Source organism: Epinephelus fuscoguttatus, linkage group LG20, assembly GCF_011397635.1.
Source record: "Epinephelus fuscoguttatus linkage group LG20, E.fuscoguttatus.final_Chr_v1".
Taxonomy (NCBI): Eukaryota; Metazoa; Chordata; class Actinopteri; order Perciformes; family Serranidae; genus Epinephelus; species Epinephelus fuscoguttatus.
The window spans coordinates 8,953,672-8,974,395 of NC_064771.1; the positions used below are offsets into that span (position 1 = coordinate 8,953,672).

General features: G+C 39.5%; 1 protein-coding gene across 3 annotated transcripts in view; it reads left to right on the plus strand.

Annotated features, from left to right (window-relative positions):
• abcc3 (ATP-binding cassette, sub-family C (CFTR/MRP), member 3) overlaps positions 1–20,724 on the plus strand; it is an 88,288-nt gene that overhangs the window by 11,455 nt on the left and 56,109 nt on the right. For all 3 annotated transcript variants that reach the window (XM_049563518.1, XM_049563516.1, XM_049563517.1), the window contains exons 2-3: positions 16,242–16,418; positions 17,824–17,949. In XM_049563518.1, coding sequence (XP_049419475.1) covers positions 16,242–16,418; positions 17,824–17,949 — 303 coding nt within the window. The remainder of the gene's footprint in view (positions 1–16,241; positions 16,419–17,823; positions 17,950–20,724) is intronic.

The window sequence follows — 20,724 nt, forward strand, 5'->3', positions numbered from 1 at the left end:
TCATGGTCAAATAGCTGCTAGGAAACCACTGCTAAGGAGAGGCAACAAGCAGAAGAGATTTGTTTGGGCCAAGAAACACAAGGAATGGACATTAGACCAGTGGAAATCTGTGCTTTGGTCTGATGAGTCCAAATTTGAGATCTTTGGTTCCAACCGCCGTGTCTTTGTGAGACGCAGAAAAGGTGAACGGATGGATTCCACATGCCTGGTTCCCACTGTGAAGCATGGAGGAGGAGGTGTGATGGTGTGGGGGTGTTTAGCTGGTGACACTGTTGGGGATTTATTCAAAATTGAAGACACACTGAACCAGCATAGCTACCACAGCATCCTGCAGCGACATGCCATCCCATCCGGTTTGCGTTTAGTTGGACGATCATTTATTTTTCAACAGGACAATGACCCCAAACACACCTCCAGGCTGTGTAAGGGCTATTTGACCAAGAAGGAGAGTGATGCAGTGCTGCGGCAGATGACCTGGCCTCCACAGTCACCGGACCTGAACCCAATCGAGATGGTTTGGGGTGAGCTGGACCGCAGAGTGAAGGCAAAGGGGCCAACAAGTGCTAAACACCTCTGGGAACTCCTTCAAGACTGTTGGAAAACCATTTCAGGTGACTACCTCTTGAAGCTCATGGAGAGAATGCCAAGAGTGTGCAAAGCAGTAATCAGAGCAAAGGGTGGCTATTATGAAGAAACTAGAATATAAAACATGTTTTCAGTTATTTCACCTTTTTTTGTTAAGTACGTAACTCCACATGTGTTCATTCATAGTTTTGATGCCTTCAGTGAGAATCTACAATGTAAATAGTCATGAAAATAAAGAAAACGCATTGAATGAGAAGGTGTGTCCAAACTTTTGGCCTGTACTGTATGCTGAGCAAAGCCCTTTTTTCTGTTCATTGGTCAGTATCTTCAAAACACAGTAAGATATCAACAAGCTTTAGCCTAACATTTGATAAGTTTGGTTCAATAATGACAGGAAATTTGGTTGCAATCTGACCTACAGTTTAGTAGATGTCAAAAATGTGTTATTCAAGAAATCTTGTCAGGTGGACTTCAGTGGTTCTTCAGGCTTTAAGGAGAGGACACTGAGCTTGACTTCTTTGCTGAATTTCAAGTCAGTTGGACTTATGGAGTGAGGAACGTGGCCTTTCCACAGTTGCACTTTTGGGCCTTAATTATAGCGCCGCCATTAGGTTGATTGTGGTCATGTTTGTTGAACAGCATATTTGCACTCACCTTCAATCATTTGTGAGAATTTCATGTGTCTTTGATCTACCATCTCATAGGACTTAGCAAAAATGTTAGGGAAAAAGAGTAATAATAATAATGATAAATTGGCATAAAAACAAGGGTTTCACCTTGAACCTCTAAGTAAGTCCTACTTAACTTAGCTGACTGGTGTACAGCCTGTGGAACTGCAGTGTCATGAATAGAGAGGGGGATGGGGATCAGTGGTAGGTTGTTGGGTCCACACATTCGCAGCTCAGTCAAGCTCCTGTTTGTAACATGTAATAATGTCAAAGAAAAGCCTCCTCTGTTACAGCTATTTCCTGAACTGAAAGCTTGCCAACCCAGCAAAAAAATCAGGAATTGAGAATGGTCAAGTGGTGTCTTTTGAGTCTTAGAATGAAAGGGATTTCCCAGCCTTGTGACCAAAAAAAAAGTGCTAGTGGCAATATGCCAAATTGCTTTTCAAAAATGTAATTTACATTTATACAAATAAAAACACAAATAAGTCCTTTCAGAACATCAAAGCTAATTATTTCATGTTATCCATGTCCTCCTACAGGCTGGTCTGTGATTTATTATCCTTACAGTCTGGGTCACTTCCAGTGTGTTCTGCAGCTGTTTTTATTGGTTTTCATTCCTAAGTAAGACATCAAAATCCCTCTAATCAATCAAATCATAACCATTGCGTTGCGAATAGGAATGTCTATCCTGTAATCAGCATTTCAGGAATATGGTAGTGTCCAGTAAACTATGAGGAACACAGATCCATGAATAACATTGCAAATGTTTTCCATGTTGGGAGTGTAAATGAAAATGGCCAGCAGCAATTCCTGTCCTCCTGCGGTCTTTATTGTCGTCAGCCTTCCATTCACACTACTCAACAGCTTTTCAGTGTAACACAGAACAGATGGACAGCATGCTGCAGTTTTAATAGTCCACCCTCTAAATTCACTAGAAAGCATAAGTGCGTCACCCCCACACCACCTGCACTACTTTAGAAGTGTGTTAAATGTAACTGATCAGTATAACAACACTAATACAAATACCTTGTTTTTTTAAATGATCTTCCTGGGTACATAATATTGCTATTAATGCTTTGAGCAACAGTAGGAAAGCTCATGTGATTCACTAGATCCACAAAATGATACAGTAATTTAAACCAAAATGACATAGAGGTGAAATAATAAGATAATTAAGGAAACTGTATCACACTATCACACTCTCCTGGTTAAGCATGCTTTAGCCTCTGCAGCCTCATACCCAGGCATAGTGATATTAAAGAAACTAATCTATGGCCAGCCATCTATGGCCTCTGAGAGACAGGCGGCTGTGAAAATAGCAGCACGCAATTAACCGTAATCGCATCACGATTATTGCACCAATGCTGGCAGCACTAATATCAACATTTCAGGAAATATGCCAAGCAATAGATGAGAAGATTGATATCATTCTCTGTGGTAAATATAGAACTTCCATCAGCTGCTGGTTAGCTAAGCTCAGCATGAAGACCGGAAATGGGGAAATAGCAAGTCATCTAAGGGTGAAAAAAAAAATCCAGATATGACTCAAAATGTTATCATGATAAAGCTTTCAGACAGTTTTAATAATTAACACAATACATGTCTAATTATCATTTCTTTCAAGTTTAAAGGCTGATTTTTGCCCCTGAATGAAAGTTGAAGACACCAGACAGTTAATTGTGGTTTAAACTATTATTTATTGTCTGAACAGTCACTTCACATCATGACATACACTCGCTAAACAGTGGACATTGAACAAATCTGAGGTAGATTCGGCAGCATGTCAAACTCTTTGGGCAGATGGTTTAAACATTTTGTCAGTGTTTTAGCTGACAAAATGAAAGGAATGAATAGACAAAAGAAAAATCTCAACTGTGGTCAGTGTTCTCTGTGCAAGTTTTACACCTTGTATTTGCATTAGACTGAAATCCAGCTGGGGAGATAGCCAACAGCCAATTGGGGAGACCCAAGTCAAATATTCACTATCTATCTAACTTAGAATATGCCGCATAGTAAATGTGCTGTAAAACCAAAACAATGAGCTAAAACGGGCTTAAAAGCTCAGCAGAATTGCAGAGCAGGATAAAGCTCTAAAATGAAAGAAAAAAATCTGGAGATGTGGAGTACCAGACTTCCTACTCCTCCTCTCTGCCTGAAGCTAGATGCTTGAGGCTACATTAGCTGCTACACCTGAATCTCCAAACAAACTCTTGCCAGTCAAGTTGCATTGTTGGAAATGTAGGCTCAGGTTTCGACATGGAAGAATGTGTGTAATAAAAACAACAATGTCTCTGGTTCTGGTGCATCAATTTTAATCATTTTTGAAAACCTGTCTCATTGTGAGCCTGACAGTGTTCCTGGAGTGCAATGCTAAATGGGTGGAGTACAAATCAGCTCTGACTGTCTCAGTGTGGAATCATTTAATGTTTCCTGACCGAGTCCTGTAGAAATGTATCAATCACTGAGTTATGTATAAATGTTCAATTTAATTTTTGTCTGTGTGATTTACCAAATAGTTTTTGACCTGGCGCCAGCTTGCTGCCAAAGGCTTTACCACTAATGTTGTCTCAGTCAATTATTCTTCATAATGGCCACTTACTGTATAGTTCTGTGTCATTTTCTGACATGACATGAATCGAAAATGGTTCACTGCACATGTTTTGGATTTCATCCAGGAAATCTGTGCCGGCCATATGGCGAGTCCATATTGTGGGGCTCACACATGTGACATCTGGAATAGGCTTGGGGATCACAGAGAAATTCATTGGCAGTATTTTCACAGCTTCATTTTTCTGTCAGACAGCGTGTTCTGACGGGGAAGCCGTTAGCAACTTCAGTTCCCCATCTATGCTCTTGTCAAAACCATTAGACACCATTGATAAAAACAGTCATGTTAGCTTACTGAACATGAGCTGCTGGTCTATTGCTGCTATAGTCAATTAGTTCGTTTGTGTTGTTGTGGGACTTTGGAGAGTCCTGACTAACCCTTTTAAAATGGCTGACAGCAAAGTACACATTAAAAATATTCTAAATATAGGTTAAATGTAAAGTAACAATTATAAACCATAAGTAACTACTGTAACATTTTTACTGACCTCTATGCTGCTTTCTACTGTTTACTGATGTTGAATGTGACAACCCAGGAAAAAAACAAAAACAGAAAGGCATACTACAGACAATGGGAAAGGAGTCTATTGCATATTCACAATGGGTGTTCCTATGTTTAAAAACCCTGTATGCACTAATCTTAAAGGAACCTTGCAACCTTGCTCACCATTTTAACATGCTTTTCAAATTTTAGATGGGAATCTAATACAAGGCTGATATACTTAATTTCTGAAACCTGTTAAGTACGTTTCCCGTTAATCTTTAAATTTAAACCATTAGTTTCTTTTAAAGGGCCAGTGTGTAATATTTGGCATGGTTTACTGTCAAATCTGAATCTGAATCTGAATCTTCTACCCATTAATATGTTTATATAGGTGTATAATCGCTATAAAATAAAATTCGTTTGGTTTTCGTAGCCTTATAATTATGCTTTTATATATATATATATATATATATATATATATATAGCAAGGGCGTTGCTTTAGAGAGGTCGCCATCTTGCGCCGCCATGTATGTACGGCAGCCCGAGCGGACAATCCAGCCAGCCAGAGATTCCCGTGTATAAATAAACCAACGAAGACAGTGGGAGGAAGGAAGAAGGAGGGGGAAACAGCAGAAAGTATTATTAGTTCGTTGATAGAGAGTAGTGAAAAGTTTTTTTAGTTATAAAGTTTGCGAATGGACCACAATGGCCAAATGAACAGCTGAGGTCTGTTTACCGGCTACGCTGTCAGTCAGTGTGCGGGCTGGAGATTGGTGGAGCAGAGAGGGGAGGGGGTACCCGCTAGGTACTATAAACGAGTATGTGTGTGAACTGTGTGTGTTACGCTAGAAGAGTCAGAGTTTGGGATGGAGTGGAGTGTTACCGGAGTTTTGGAGTGCTCAAATAAACTGGCCTTTTTCCCGAACGCTCCTCTGGTCTCCTGCTCGTGAGGGATCCATTACAATGTCGTAACATGGTTTAGATTTCTAAATAAACATTTAACTCGTCGCTAGATAGACCTACTCCTGAAAAACTCGTGTCTGCACAAGGCTTTTTGTCCCTACGAGGCCACCGTCATTTACCCGACGGGAGGGGTGAGCAAGTGAGCCCTGCAATCTAGAATTTGACCACTGATGTCACTGTTTTCAACCCATTTTACACAGTGGCCCTTTAAGGGCCTAACCCTAGAAGAAAAGCAAACTGACAGCTTTTAAGCGTCTGTGCTGACAATAGCCATGGCCAGAGGCATTGTATTTTTGGTGGTCTGTTCACTGTGACCTCACAAAACCCATTTTTGGGCATACCTCAAGCATTCATATGCTAATTATGACAAAGTTTCACACAATGTCTACTAGAATAAAACAGTGAAGTACTGACATTTTAAATCCAAAAGGTCAAAGTACTGTGACATCAAGTTGTTCTGCAAAAACTCTGGCCAAACTCTCTGGCCATTATTCAATGTCATATTTTAGTAACTTTGGTGGGATACTGAACTTGTGACACTAATCTTGGGTGTCAGCCTTGAAACTGTGCTGATTGTTTGGATCTTCTATGCTGTCTGGTTGAGGATGTGTGTGAAGCATCCATGCATTAGAATTTGTAGGTTCTTTGCAGCAACATTGATATTTGAAGCATAGTCAACTGTCATGGCTACATGAGTCTGGACAGACATGGATGTACACTTAAAATGCAACCTGACTGGTTTGCGGAGGCATACAACCACAGGGCTCTCAAACCACGCTGCTATGGACTGTAAATGATATGACAGCTGTGTGGAAACTCTCTTCTGTTAACATTGATTCAGTTCATGCTCATTAGCACTGATAATTAATGTAACTTTGTGTTTATGAAATCAGATCCCTGCAGCTCTAAAAACATCCTTCGATAATAACTAGGTGCTATGCAACAATCCCAGTGAGTGATGAGAGTCACAGGGGTGGGAAATGCCTGACATGCAGGTTAGCTCTCTCTGCTTCATCTTCTAAAGTTGATTTGTTTTGGACTCCCTGCTCTGTTAGTATTAGGTTTTAACTTACTCACTCTGTCTGTGTAAGCCTCTGCTGGCTGGCTGGTACTGCAAAGTGCCGCACCCTTTTCATGTCACTTTTTGTTTAAGTTTCAGGTGTCAGGTTTCAATGTAGTGAAAACTGCCTGAACCAAGTCTGTGAAATGGAATAAAGGCCGACCATTCTGGATTTAGCAAGTGCTGCAGTCTGTTCAGAGCAGTTTTCCTCATCTTTTCCATGATAAACATCTGTAAAAGTTTACTTTGTGATAAAATCATTGTAATTTCTGATGCCTTTTTATAACTGCTAATTGTCATTTTTAATTTTGTTTATATGCTTCTTGCAGTCAGCTATTGACTATTATGGTTTGTGTGTTTGGATTACAAATACTCATTATCAATTGGCTTGTTTAACAATATTAATCGTTTCAGATTCTGTGTCAGATTGTTTCGGTAAGCTTAATCATGTTCAGGCCACGGCTTTGATAAGCCCTGATGGAGAAACCAGCCTCCGTATCAGATGAAATATTTTCAAAAGGGAGTGAGTTTATGCAAGAACCACATGCTTTCATAGCAACCAAATAGCTAACAAATCATAGCCTTTTTTCTCCTTTCATCCATGAAAACAATCTCTTCTTTTACTTTCAAAAGAAAACGATTGTTAGTATCTATTAACAAACATTAAAACATTTTCCACAATCTCTTATATGCTCACATGAATGTTTTATTTGAAAGGCGAGCTAGCAGCTAGCAGAAACTAATTAAACCACGTTTTATGTACATTCACTGCCTTTGTTACCAAGATAAGTATTAATGTGATGTGTATGAGCAAAGAAAAACTCCTTGTCTGGTATGGTTGGTTATTAAACATGGTATTTGCTCACTGCCTTTTCCCCAGTGTGCATTGGAGATACCTGAATGCTTTTAAATTTGACATTTACTTTTCAGCACTCGGTTCCAGGCCCACTGAGATAGGGATGTGTGTTACATGCGGTATGAAAACAAACAATGTGCTGTTTGCTGCTCAGGCTGGCATGAGGGAAGGAGAAATGTGGGAATGGTGGACATATTAGTTGTCCTGAGGGCACATTTGCAATGCAAACACTGCAGAAGCCATTACTTCTAACAGATATTATAGCAGAGGAAAAAGCCAGTAATAAGAATAGACCATCAGTATGCTCTGTTTGGCTCCACTGTTGTTTCTCAGGTTAAACTGAAGCCACCAAAACTTTGACATTTTGTAAAACAATAAATCAATTATCAAAATAGTTCACTCCCTATTATATCTTGTGTTTGTAATCTGTATAAAAATCAAAGTGTAAAAATAACAACTTGGCTTTTACATGCGGTTATGTGAGGGGTTGAAGCTATGACTTTGTTTTATTTATATCTGCATACATGGAGAAATAAGTGTTTTTAGAATCAGTAGTATTTATATTGTTTAGAATGAGTAGAAAATATCTGATTATTTTAACCTAGCTGACGTTATTTGGTCATTTAGTCAAACATTAGCATAATGTTTTGTAATTTGAGGTCTGTTGTGTTATTTTTGTAAAGGATATTTTAAAATCTTCCCAGTTGATTGCATTATTAAGCATTATTTTATCTAGTTCAAAACTAGCTAAAATGTGTCGACCATTAACTGCCATTACTCCTGACTATATACTGGTACCCATACTGTATAAGTTAGACATTAGCAAGCTAACAGTCAGATAGCTATGCAACACTTACATGTAGCAGTTACTCTGTGTTAATATTTACTTACCACTCATCTTTACATTGGAACAAGTTTGTGTGGTGCAGCCTGATATAATTTAGTGATAGGTAGATCTTCACTTAGTAGGTACTTGTGTTATAATTAGGCAAAAATTGAACTGAAGCTGAGAGTTCAGTTGAGAGGCTAAACTGACTCGCTGGGCACACCTACCCAGTATGCCTTGTGGAAATACCCGCCCCTACTCTGCCTCTAATTGGCTATAGACTGAATCACAATATATATTTTCAAAAACTTAAGAGTTTACAAAAAAAACCAAACACGAATCACGTTCATAAAATGGAACAGGGTTGAACATACTCAGTAGGCTGCATGATATATCGTTTGAACATCGCCATCACGATGTGTGCATGTGCGATAGTCACATCGCAGGACATGTGATGTTGTCTCTTTTTTTAGAACACGTATACTTTTGCTGTAGTGTGCTCACCTGTGTGTGTGTATGTGTGTGTGTGTGTGTGCACACGTGTCTGTGTGAGTGTGTGTGTGTGCGCGTATACAGAGAGCAGAGGAGAGACAGAAATGACATAATATAAATAACATAAGGCTATTTAGTTTGTTTAATAAAAGGACAAGGTATAGACATGTTCAATAGGACAGGTAACCTTAAAGGACTGATGATGAATCTGTTGTGATCTGGCGCTATATAGAAAATAAAATTAAATAAAATTAACTTGCCTGGATTAATAGAAGGGTATTATATACAACAGTGTCATGGTGAGTCAACCTAATTCTTTCCAAATAGAGCTATTCAAGTCATCTGGTGGAAATTCTTGTATTTTTTAATATCGCAATATATATTGCAAAAAAAATAAAATAAAATGGCAGTGTCAGTTTTTTCCAATATCGTTCAAACCTAGTACTCAGTATTAATTGATTAGTTTTTATGCCCCTGTGCTGGCAATAGTGGCCAGAGGCATTATGTTTTTGGATTGTCCGTCAGTCTGTCCCATTCTCGTGAAGGCGATATCTTAAAAATGCCTTGAGGGAATTTCTTCAAATGTAGCACAAACGTCCACTTGGACTCAAGGGTGAACTGATTAGATTTTGTGGTCATAGGTCAAAGGTCAAGTTAACTGTGAACTTGCATCCATCTCACTCTCTTGAACAGGATATCTGAAGAACACCTTGAAAGAATTTTTCTCAGATTTGCCCCAAATTTTAATTGGACTCAAGGATGAACTGATTAGTTTTTCGTGGTCAGAGTTCAAGGTTACCGTGACCTTGTGTTCATCTCATTCTCGTGAATGCAATATCTCAAGAAGTCCTTGAGGGAGTTTCTCAAATTTGGCACAAACGTCCAGTGGGACTCAAGCATGAACTGATTAGAATTTGGTGGTCAAAGGTCACTGTGACCTCACAGAACAAGTGTTTGGCCATCACTCAAGTATTCATACGTACAAAGGTCAACTTCACTGTGACATCATAAATGTTCTACGAAAACTCTTTTCCGGCCATTACTCAACATTGTATCTCAGACACTGAGGGGGGAGATATTTAGGGGCATACTGAATTGGTGACACTAATCTTGGGTGTGAAACTGTGCTGATTGTATAGATCTTTTGTGCTGCTTGGAGGAAGATGTATGTTAAGCGTATATGCTTTCAAAGACATGGATGTAGACTGCAAGTTCAACTTGACTGGTGCATTGAGGTATACAACTGTGTGGCCGTAATTCTAGTTAGCCACCTTTACAAAAAAAAAAGACTGACCTATAAAGATCAATATCAGTGTAAAAGTATACTATTTTTAAGATATTTTAACTACTTTAAAAACAATGAATTTACTCAACAGAAAACAGGAGTTGCTGGCCTACCGCTGTCTTGATTGGTTAGTGTGTGTACAGTGATGAAAACATTCCAAATATAGCTTATACTTCAACTGATACTGATTTCTTTGAAGTGGGTCTTTTTAGGTGGCTAAAATATTGTTTTGCTGCAGCCCTCATCCACAGCAGTAAATTGCTTAGCTTCAGTGCTTGTAGATTTGGTTTATGAAATAGTAAGGCAACCCAATACATTAAAAAAAAAGCACAGCAGAAATGTCAGATATGTCGGACTATCGTGTTTAACTATATGTTTCAGAAAATGTTGAAAGTATGTATTAATATCTGGTAGTATACACGTGTGACAATAGTCATATGTGTATAATAACAGTAGAAGTATGACTAATGACTAATGATGGCAGCAGCAGCAGGAGGCATCTGGCAGGACCACGGCAGCAGCACAACCACACACGTCACGCTGTCCGGGCACCGCTGCGATATGAGTTAATCTGAGAGACAGTGGAGCACAAAGGCTCTGGAGAAGAAGCCGAGTTAGTGACATCCAGAATGGCCGAGTTAGCTAGATGCAGTAATAGGATACGAGAGAGAGAGAGAGAAGGAGAGAAGGGGCCCGGTGTATTATAGAGGGGTCCTCCGGCAGACTAGGCCTAAGTCAGCCTAACTAGGGGCTGGAACAGGGCAAGCCTGAGCCAGCCCTAACTATAAGCTTTATCAAAGAGGAAAGTCTTAAGTCTAGTCTTAAATGTGGAGACGGTGTCTGCCTCCCGGACCGTAACAGGAAGATGACTCCACAGGAGAGGAGCCTGATAGCTGAAGGCTCTGGCTCCTGATCTACTTTTGGAGACTTTAGGGACCACGAGTAACCCTGCGTGCTCAGAGTGCAGTGTTCTGGTGGGATGATATGGCACTATGAGCTCTCTAAGATATGACGGAGCATGACCATTTAGAGCTTTATAAGTTAACAGTAGGATTTTAAGTTCAATTCTGGATTTTACAGGGAGCCAGTGCAGAGAAGCTAAAACAGGAGAAATATGGTCTCGTTTCTTAGTTCCTGTTAGTACATGTGCTGCTGCATTCTGAATTAGCTGGAGAGTTTTTAAGGACTTACTAGAGCTACCTGATAATAGAGAGTTACAGTAATCCAGCCTTGAGGTAACAAAAGCGTGGACCAATTTTTCTGCATCTTTTCGGGTCAGGATAGGCCTGATTTTCGCAATATTACGCAGATGAAAAAATGCAGTCCCTGAGGTTTGTTTTAAATGAGAATTAAAAGACAAATCTTGATCAAATATTACTTCGAGGTTTCTTACGGTAGTGGTAGAGGCCAGAGCAATGCCATCTAGAGAAACTATGTCATCAGATAAAGAGTCTCTGAGTTGTTTGGGGCCAAGAACAATAACTTCAGTTTTGTCTGAATTTAACATCAGGAAATTGGTGCTCATCCAAGTTTTTATGTCTTTAAGGCAGTTACGGAGTTTAGTTAATTGATTACTTTCTTCTGGCTTCATCGATAAATACAACTGTGTATCATCCGCATAACAATGGAAATTTATAGAGTGATTTCTAATGATGTTACCTAAAGGAAGCATATATAGAGTAAATAGGATTGGTCCGAGCACAGAACCTTGTGGAACTCCAAAACAAACTTTTGGTACATAAGGATGATTCATTATGAACGTCAACAAACTGAAACAAACTGAAAACGATCAGATAAATAAGATTTAAACCAGTGCACCAATTAAGTGATCCAGTCTCTGCAGTAGAATTTGATGGTCAATTGTGTCAAACGCCGCACTAGGATCTAATAAAACAAGTACAGAGACAAGTCCTTTGTCTGAAGCAATCAGAAGGTCATTTGTAATTTTAACTAGTGCTGTCTCAGTGCTATGATGCACTCTAAATCCTGACTGAAATTCCTCAAATAAATTACTATCATGGAGAAAATCACACAGCTGGTTTATGATTCGGTCTGTACCTGTCCAGGCATTTGCTAAATGCTAATATTATGCAAACTGGTGCTACGTTCGTAAAACTGCTAATATTTCCTCCCAGATCTGTTTAGTTCATAGCGCCAGTTAGCATCATAGCTAGGCCAACGTTTGTCAAACACCTGGAAGACTATAGAGTTGTGCAGGAATGAGTCCTAAAACACGGAGATTAGTTAGCATTTACTGTATCACTCCTGGTTCCCTTGTCTTGAGTGGGTCAGTGGGTTTTTTGAATTGTTTTTTGGTTAGATGCCTGAGATAAGGTCTGTAATGAACACAAGCTTAAGAGACTTTCACGTTTGTCCTACAACACGGAATGCGTCAGTTAACAACCCCACTTGTGAAATGTGAAGCCTTAGGTGTCTTAAAACTGGTGTCTGCTAATAAATTACTAAATAAGACTACTGCACCTGGACAAAAGATAACCCCTCACATAAATACTAATAAAACCAGAATTTGTAGCCCTAATACTAGGGTTTTTCTAGGGACTAAACCTTTAGAGGAGCTAACAGGTGGATTTTGTTACTCTGTAACAGAGCGAGGCTAGCTGTTTCCTCATTTCCATTGTTTATGCTAGCTACCCAGCTGCTGGTGGTAACCTCCTGTTTACTGCATGGACATTAGAGTGGTAAAAGTGCATCAAACTATTCCTTTAAAAGAATACTAAAGAGTTCCATTGTTAAATGAACAACAAACCCTACTTTATAGACTTAATTATGTTGTATTTCCTCCCTGGCATTTTAGTTAGATGTACCATTTGGAAGCACAGACACTTGCTAAAATGGAAAAGTCCAATAGAATAACAATATGTTTATATCTGCTGCAAGTGTTTATTCAGTTTTTTGTTGAGTCATTATAGGAACTAGAGTGCATTTTTGTGGTAAAGCTTAAAGATGTGTTCTGGGTGTGTGACAGACATGAGGAAAATATCTAGAAGATTTTTAAAAGATGTAAAATTCAAAGGTCATAAATAACAGAAGCTTTTTGCCTGTGGTCTGTGAAACCCTTCCTGTCAAGAAGAGTGATGATACCAGCAGCTCAACACACTATGTGTTTAGAGCCCATGTGCCAGAATGACAGAACTTATGAAACAGAGATGGACACTTTACAGCTGCCCTCCACACACAGCAGCTTGAGCAATTACCCGTCACCTCTTTACCACCGCAACACTTTTCTCACACACACTTAGCCGTGCACGCATGCTTCAGCAGATGGGTGTGGTGGTGTGTGGAGAGTCGGAGGCTGGCAGCTGTGTTTATCTTGGTTCCATCTGTGGGTGGGCCTTCAACTGTGTTTGACAAGGGGAGCACGATAACCGCTGTGTCAGGGCTGTATCTCACTAGGATTCATGTTTACTTTACCTTTCTCCTGCGGATGTCCCCTGGATTACTCAGTTATTGTTCTTCGGTAGCAAAATAAATGAATCATATTGTTTAAATACAATGATGTGGAAAAATTTAACGTTCACACATCATCACATGCAGACCTTGTCTTAGAGAAGTTCCTTAACCTTTAAAAACCTATGGCCATGTTTTCAGGTCCCTCCATGCTTTTGTTACTATTTTTAAGAGTGTGTAAGCAACAGAAGTGGCCTAAAAAGTTAGGGCATGTTCGCACTTTGCTTGTGTCACAGATAAACCTGTGCTTGATGCAGGACACTGCTTGCTGTTGCTTTAAATATTGTTGTGTAAAGCCCTTCTCTGGGCATTGATTAACCCTTAAAAACTAATCTCTATTCCCAAAATTGCCTGTTAGCATTTTTTCATGTGATAGCTGTTGGCAAAGGCATTATGTTTTCTGGTTGTCCATATATCCGTCTCATTCTTGGAAATGCAGTATCACAAAAATGCCTTAAGGATTTCAATCAAATTTGGCAGAACGTCCACTTGGACTCAGCAATTGAGTAATTAGATTATATTGGTTGTAGGTCAAAGGTCAAGGTCACTGTGAGCTTGTCTCATTTTTGTGAATGAAATATCCCATGAAACCCTTAAGAGAATTTTTGTCAAATTTGGCACAACGTCCACTTGGACCTAAGGAAGAACTGATCAGCTTTTGGTGGTCATTGGTTGAAGGTCATGGTCACTGTGACCTTGCATCTGTTTTATTCTCGCGAATGCGATACCTCAAGAACACAGTGAGGGATTTTTTTTTTTTTTTTTTCAGATTTGGCACAAATGTGCAGTTGGACTCAAAAATGAACTGATTAGAATTTGATCGTCAAAGTTCAAGGTCACTGTGACGACACCAATTTTTTTTGTCCTTAACTTCAGAATTTATATGGAAATTATAACAGTATTTCACACAAATTGAGAAAATGATGAAGGTATGAAGTGCTGACATTGTATATCCAAAAGGTCAAAGGTCACCTTCGCTGTCACATTATAATGTTCTGCAAAAACACTTTTCTGGCAATTATTCAACGCCATATCTCACAAACAAAAGGGAACACCGATACTGAGCTGATGACTCTAATCTTGGGTGTCCACCTTGAAACTGTGCTGATTGTATAGATCTTCTGTGCTGCTGGGTTGAAGATGTGTGTGAAGCATCCATGTTTTCACAGACATGGATGTAAACTGATCTGATCTGTGTGGGTGCATGAGTCCCATGGAAAGAGGAGAAATCACAGTGAGGACCACTGGCTGGTCCAGAGGCTTTGCCTGGATGATGGTCGGTTCAAGGCTTATTTTGAGATGAGTCAGGGACAATTTGACAATCTGCTTTGAATTGTCAGGCCTAATTATTTTTGGTGAAATGTTAGAAAGCAATTGAGGCAACAGTTTCAGATATGTTTTGCAGCTTGCCTCGGATGTCGCTGAAAGCGAGCAATGTCAGCTTTGCACACACTATGTACAGTACCGCTTGTTGTCATTGCATCTACAGAAGGCCGGCCTTTCGATTCATCTGATTGGACAATGGGAAAAAGAGCAATGATGTTGGGTGCTTTTTCCACTCTGATTTGAAGATTTCTCAACTTGGGGAATTCAGGGCGCTCTTGCAAAAAATGCGGGGCACATAAGTCGTAAAAATGTGAGGCACTTAACAGTAAGCAAAACACTTCACTCTCATTGAAAACCATTACAAAAGCTGCCACAGGCTGCTAAAATACGTCTGATTCGGGCCTTAAAATGGCTTTGATGTAACTCTACACCTTTGCCTAATTAACCACGCCCCTCAACAGCTAATAATGTCTTGTTAATGTTAGATAAACTTTGGTCCCGATCGTCAGCTCTGGCGAGTTGAAGTGAAAGTGAAACTTAGCTTGCAAAATACCAATATCGTAGCTACACCTCCTCTTATAGCCCTCATTACACTATAGCATTATGGAAAGTTCAACCCCACCTTGGTTCCTTAGGTTTGTGTTTAACAAACTCATGAAGTCTGTGTTCTTGAGATTATCACTGGTACCAGTGTTGTCCAAAATATCCATAGATGGATAGATATGGATAGATAATGATTCTGAATATTTTTATATTCAGAATCAATGTCAATACTGTCTAAAAAACAAGACAGCGGTCATTTTCGACATCTTTTGACAATGAGCAGTTAGATAAATTGCTGCAGGCGACAGGCTGAATACCTCCTGTTTACGCTCAATCCTAATACACCCCTTGCCACTCCCACTTAGTATTTACCCCTCTGTTTTTTGCGTTCACGTATCTGGGTAGATTGTCCCAAATCTTGTAAGAGGCCACCATACAAGATGCCACCTGCTCATCAGTTAAACAATGACATGCGCAGCCTTCAGGAACAATCAGGGGTTCAGTATTTTGCCCACAGATATTTCAACATGCAGACTGGAGAAGCAAGGGATCAAACTGCCAATCTTCAGATTAGTGGGTGACCTGCTCTATCTCCTGAGCCACAGCTGCCACACACTTACATTCCTGCTTAATAAATATTCTGCAGTTAGAGGAATTTGGCCAGGCTGCTGTGGCTCTGACCTTTAACTTGCTAGTCATTGAGGTTGGTTGTAAAGCTGCTAATCTTGGAATGTAAAGTAAGTATGTTTGTGCACTGAGAGGTGTCAGCCAAGTTTCTTATGTGAAGAACTCTTTCACATCATGTTTCGTGCCCTCTGACCATGGAGACTTGTAAATATTGTCAAAGTGTTTACAGATTTCACTTCAGGAAAACATCTGGTCGGATGAAGTTTTGGTGGTGTGTTTGTGTGGGTGTTGGAGGTGTGAAGATGCATGTGTACACTGTTTAAAGTGTGTGTCTGAGTCACGATCTCAGCTGGTCAGTGAGAAAGTGTAGATAGCAATCTTTGGGGTTGTTTGATAAGAGATTAAGGAGTGTAAACTAAAGTGCCATTTTCCATGTTGTGTGTCTCCACAGGACGCCAGTCAGACGCTCAACACAGATCAGCCTGACCTCTCAGACTGTTTTCAGCTTACTGTCCTGGCATGGCTGCCGTGCATCTACCTTTGGGTTGTCAGCCCCATCTACCTCTTCTATCTCAAGAGGAACAACAGAGGCTACATCATGATGTCCATTATGAACAGAATCAAAACGGTGAGATGGGACTTCATAATAGTTTATTTCACAGTGTACTCCAAAGCACAGTTAGAAAGATACTGCTGGCTATTGGTCACTCAGCACTGTCCACTTGTTTTATGAGTACAGTTGGTCAATTAGTACTTCATTGGCTGGCTCTAAAACAGTTATTGAAACCTTAAAGTTGACCTGAAATTGGGATTTTCCTCACTTAAAATTATAACAAAGCTGCAGCCATACATGATTAACAATTCAAAAGAAGATTTTTTTTGGCATTTTTGCTTGTTTGTAAAAACAGAGTCAAGCTTCAGACTTGATGGTGGGCAGCTGATTGACATTTGAGATGCAACATTGCACGGACACACGCTGTAAACTTTGATATTTGTGTTGCACTTCTGCTCATTACTTTTAGTCACATTTTAGTTGTATTTATCCTACATAGTTTTAGTCGATGACAATTTAAAACTTTTAAGTCCAGTTTTAGCTGACGAAAAGTCATTACATTTTAGTCACCCTTTAGTCATTAATTAAGGTCAAAATGTTTTTCCTCTTTAAACTAATTTAGTTAGGCTAATATAAGTGACTGCCTTATTAAGCTCACTGTAAAGACGCAGAAAAATAAGTTTAACCTGAATTCTTTCTAAATCTACAACATGTTAGTCTGGAGGTTTTAACTCATGTCCTTTCACAGAGTCTGTGGCTAAAACTGGACTTCGTCTGTCGGTTGGTGGCTGCTCTCTGTGCTGCTGTTCAGCAGCTAATAAGCGGAGCTAGCGGCTAACAGCCACCGCAGCAACCAACAAACTCTACAAATCCACAGTTGCACATGGCAGGTGTTGCTCCGGTATGAGTGTTTCACAGGCTCGCAAGGTGTCCTGGCACTGACTATTTACCGGTGTTTCTCAACCCATTGGCACTCCGAGCTCATACCAATCACATGGCATTAGACAGTAATTGCAAGCTTGGCCATTCTTGGCTTCCTTATCTAATACATTTCATAATATTTCTCCTCATCTCATTTTGAATGTCCAGTAGCCCACCAATAACATTTTAGTGCCGTCTCATTTTGTCAATGAAAACAAGACATTCTGTACATCAATCATTAATCATAGTTTTTATTATCAAAGATCTATATGTATAGTTTTGTTCATGAAATTATAGCTGCTACAAACTTTAAGTACAAAAGTCAGAAAAAAAACACCCAGGATAAATATACTGACTTAGCACAATTTGATTTTATTTTCAATCAAATCGTAAGTCATTAACTCTGAACAATGAGCACAGAACTAGCCACTGGCGTTCCCCCACCCTCTAATGTTTACATAGGTTACCAGCCAGTTATTCATTTCCCTTACTTCCCTCTGTTTTTTAAGTATTTAATGTCTTCACTTTTTCTAATATCTGTCTCTCTGTCTGCTCTCAGGTGTTGGGCTTGTTGTTATGGATAGTGTGTTGGACAGATCTCTTCTACACATTCCACGAGCTGCGGCAGGGCCACACTCAGCCGCCCATTTACTTTGTCACCCCGCTGGTTCTCGGCATGACCATGGTGAGGAAATGTCCATCCAAAAACAGGCAACTGCAGGCTTCTATTTTGAAATGTGCTTTATCATCTATGCTGCACTGTTAACGTTTTTTTAAAAAGCTGTTTGCCTCTGCAGTGTCGTGAATGTCCGACAAATTACACCATCAGACAGTTGATGCTATTTTAAATTTAGCAGAAGTAGCATACACAAAGTTCTGTTTCCTTTTGGTATTAATTACCTGTTGCAAGATCCTATTTGGTTTTTTTTTTGGTGCAAATTATTTTAAACAGTCCTAACTCAATAGCAAGTGACTTAGGTTAGTATGAATCAATCCTTCCTCTCAACTCTACTGCTGTGTGTGGAAACTGAAGCAGTTGTCGAAGGCTACTTCCATCAGCTCTCATCTGATTCATTTTAGTCATAAGTGCATGTGACATTTAAAGCAATGCATAGCCTGCATCTCTAAGAAACCATTTGCACTACCTGGGGTTGATGGGGATGTAAATGGATAGATATTTAGGTATAGCAATTGATTTTTATATTCATACGTGGAGGTATGTTTCTGACAATGTTGGTATTTTAATATTTTTTGTTTATACATTTACAGACAGGAAAGGCAATTGTGCAAACGGCAATAATTTGTCTTGGTTACAGGAAAAAAATACTCTTTCCCTGAAAAATCCTCATCTCAATCCTTGCAAAAAAAATAAATGTGATTCTTGTTTTATCAAGAACTGTGCATGCATTAGTGTTGTCATTGTGAGCAATTAGCTGGCACTGCTGTGTCTTAGTGAGCTGTAGCCTCTTATGGTGTGTCCCAAATCCATACTACATACTAATTCTCTGCAGCGCTGCATACTCATCATCATGTTTTACTGTTTTAACAGTTACTAAAATACAATAAAATAAAACATCAACATACTTTACGATTATATACTAACAGGAAATCACTCTATGTGCAACATCAGTTATCAGTTAAACAGGACCTTTGTAATGTCACTGCCAATTAAACTTTGCAAAGAGATTTTTCTTGATCTTTGTGGAGCCGTCTCACCACCAGCCACAATTTATTTTTTCCAGCTGTTGGCACCCCCTCCATTTCCTCTTTACATTGTATATTCATAAGCATATGGAAGAAGAATGTCCATCAAAACCACATGAAGAAATCATGCATATTTAGTACACAGTCTGTTTGGTTTGAGTATACCTGGTTTTGACACTCTTCCAGGGTGAACACACCACGCACACCTGCTTACAGTCAGTATATAGTACGAATTTAGGACACACAGTTTGTCTTGTCAATAGACTGCCATCATTTCCTGTCAGAGATATGCCAGCGTTTTTAGTCACCCTGTGTATGGCTGAAATAAGGTCTGTCACAATATATTGTCCCATAAGTAATTGTGATAAACAATAACATTGTGATTCTTAGACTATTTTAAGTCACTGATATATTGATAACAGAATAGCATAGTAATGCAAGAAAGCCCTTTTAAAGAGCAATGAACTTTTAATTAGGAATTCCAATATGTTATTTCCATGGCCTTGGAAAGTTCAATGAGTATTTGTGAACATGAGCTCCCCTCTCTCAAAGCCAGAAACCAGACAGGTAAGTTTCAAACTTGTGATGTCATCGGTTGTAAAGTCTGGAGCTGTTCCATAGACAATGAATGGGAGACTAATTTTGTGGACCCACTGAATGTCTGTTTTGTTTTTTATAGCCAAAGGGGCTTTATTCTTTTGTAGTGTTCTCAGTTGTGAAAATGTACACATATACACAGAAAATTCCTTGGGTGCTCTCACTGTCATCTAGAACAACTGTCTGTCTCTGGAGCAGCTCCAGACTCTATACTTGATGACATCACACATTTGAGTTATAGCATTCTAGCTGGATTTGGTAGATTTTATCAGTTGTCTTAGACCATACTCATAACAGGTATACATTTTTTTGAATGAGCTTAATTCCCTTTAAAGAATATTTAGACACTGGAATTAGACTATGAATTAATATCAAATTAATATCTGGTAATATGTACTTGAAAGTATATATAAAACTGTAGTACATGCATAGGAGTTATCCAAAAAATTACTTTGAGACTTAATACAAACTTTGGCCAACAAAAACAAAACCAGGTGATGCCTCTTGCCAGTAAAGGCTCAGACACACCAAACCAACTTCAGAGAACTAGCGACAAAGAAGGCCCCCTGCTGCGCTGCCTGACATCACCGTGTCTAGGCCAAAAATGTTGCACATGAAGACACCCTGGACTACAGTCAATGGCCAACCAGCACATACATTCTGCTCCTGTGTGAGAGGAAATAACTCTCCACATCAGCACACAGTGGCTGTCTAGTCCTTATTCAAAAAGGGAAACCTGGAGGGCATCTTGAAGATAGTTAGCCAGTTAGCATATTAACAACACAACCTGATTGAAAGAACAGAGCACATAAACCATCAGGAAATGCTTCTGCTATAAAGCTTAGTGAGTAAAGAAAAATCTGTATGTTATATTACAAGTTTGTTTTGGTCTCACTCCCTCAGGACTTAAGCTGTTTGTTAATTTTCCTCACCTCTGTTGTTGTGCACTGAGCTGAAGTGCCAATCTGCAGCACACTGACATGGGTGGCAGACGCTCGCCAATGGTTTAGCTTTGGATGATGGCCAACTGTTGGCTCGGTGTGTCAGGGCCTTAATAGACAAGCTTAATGAAGCTCCAGGAACACTGCAGTTACCTATATAATCTGGTCGGTATGCTGCCGTCGGCTCCTGGGGATAGACAGCCTGGGAGCTGGGTGGT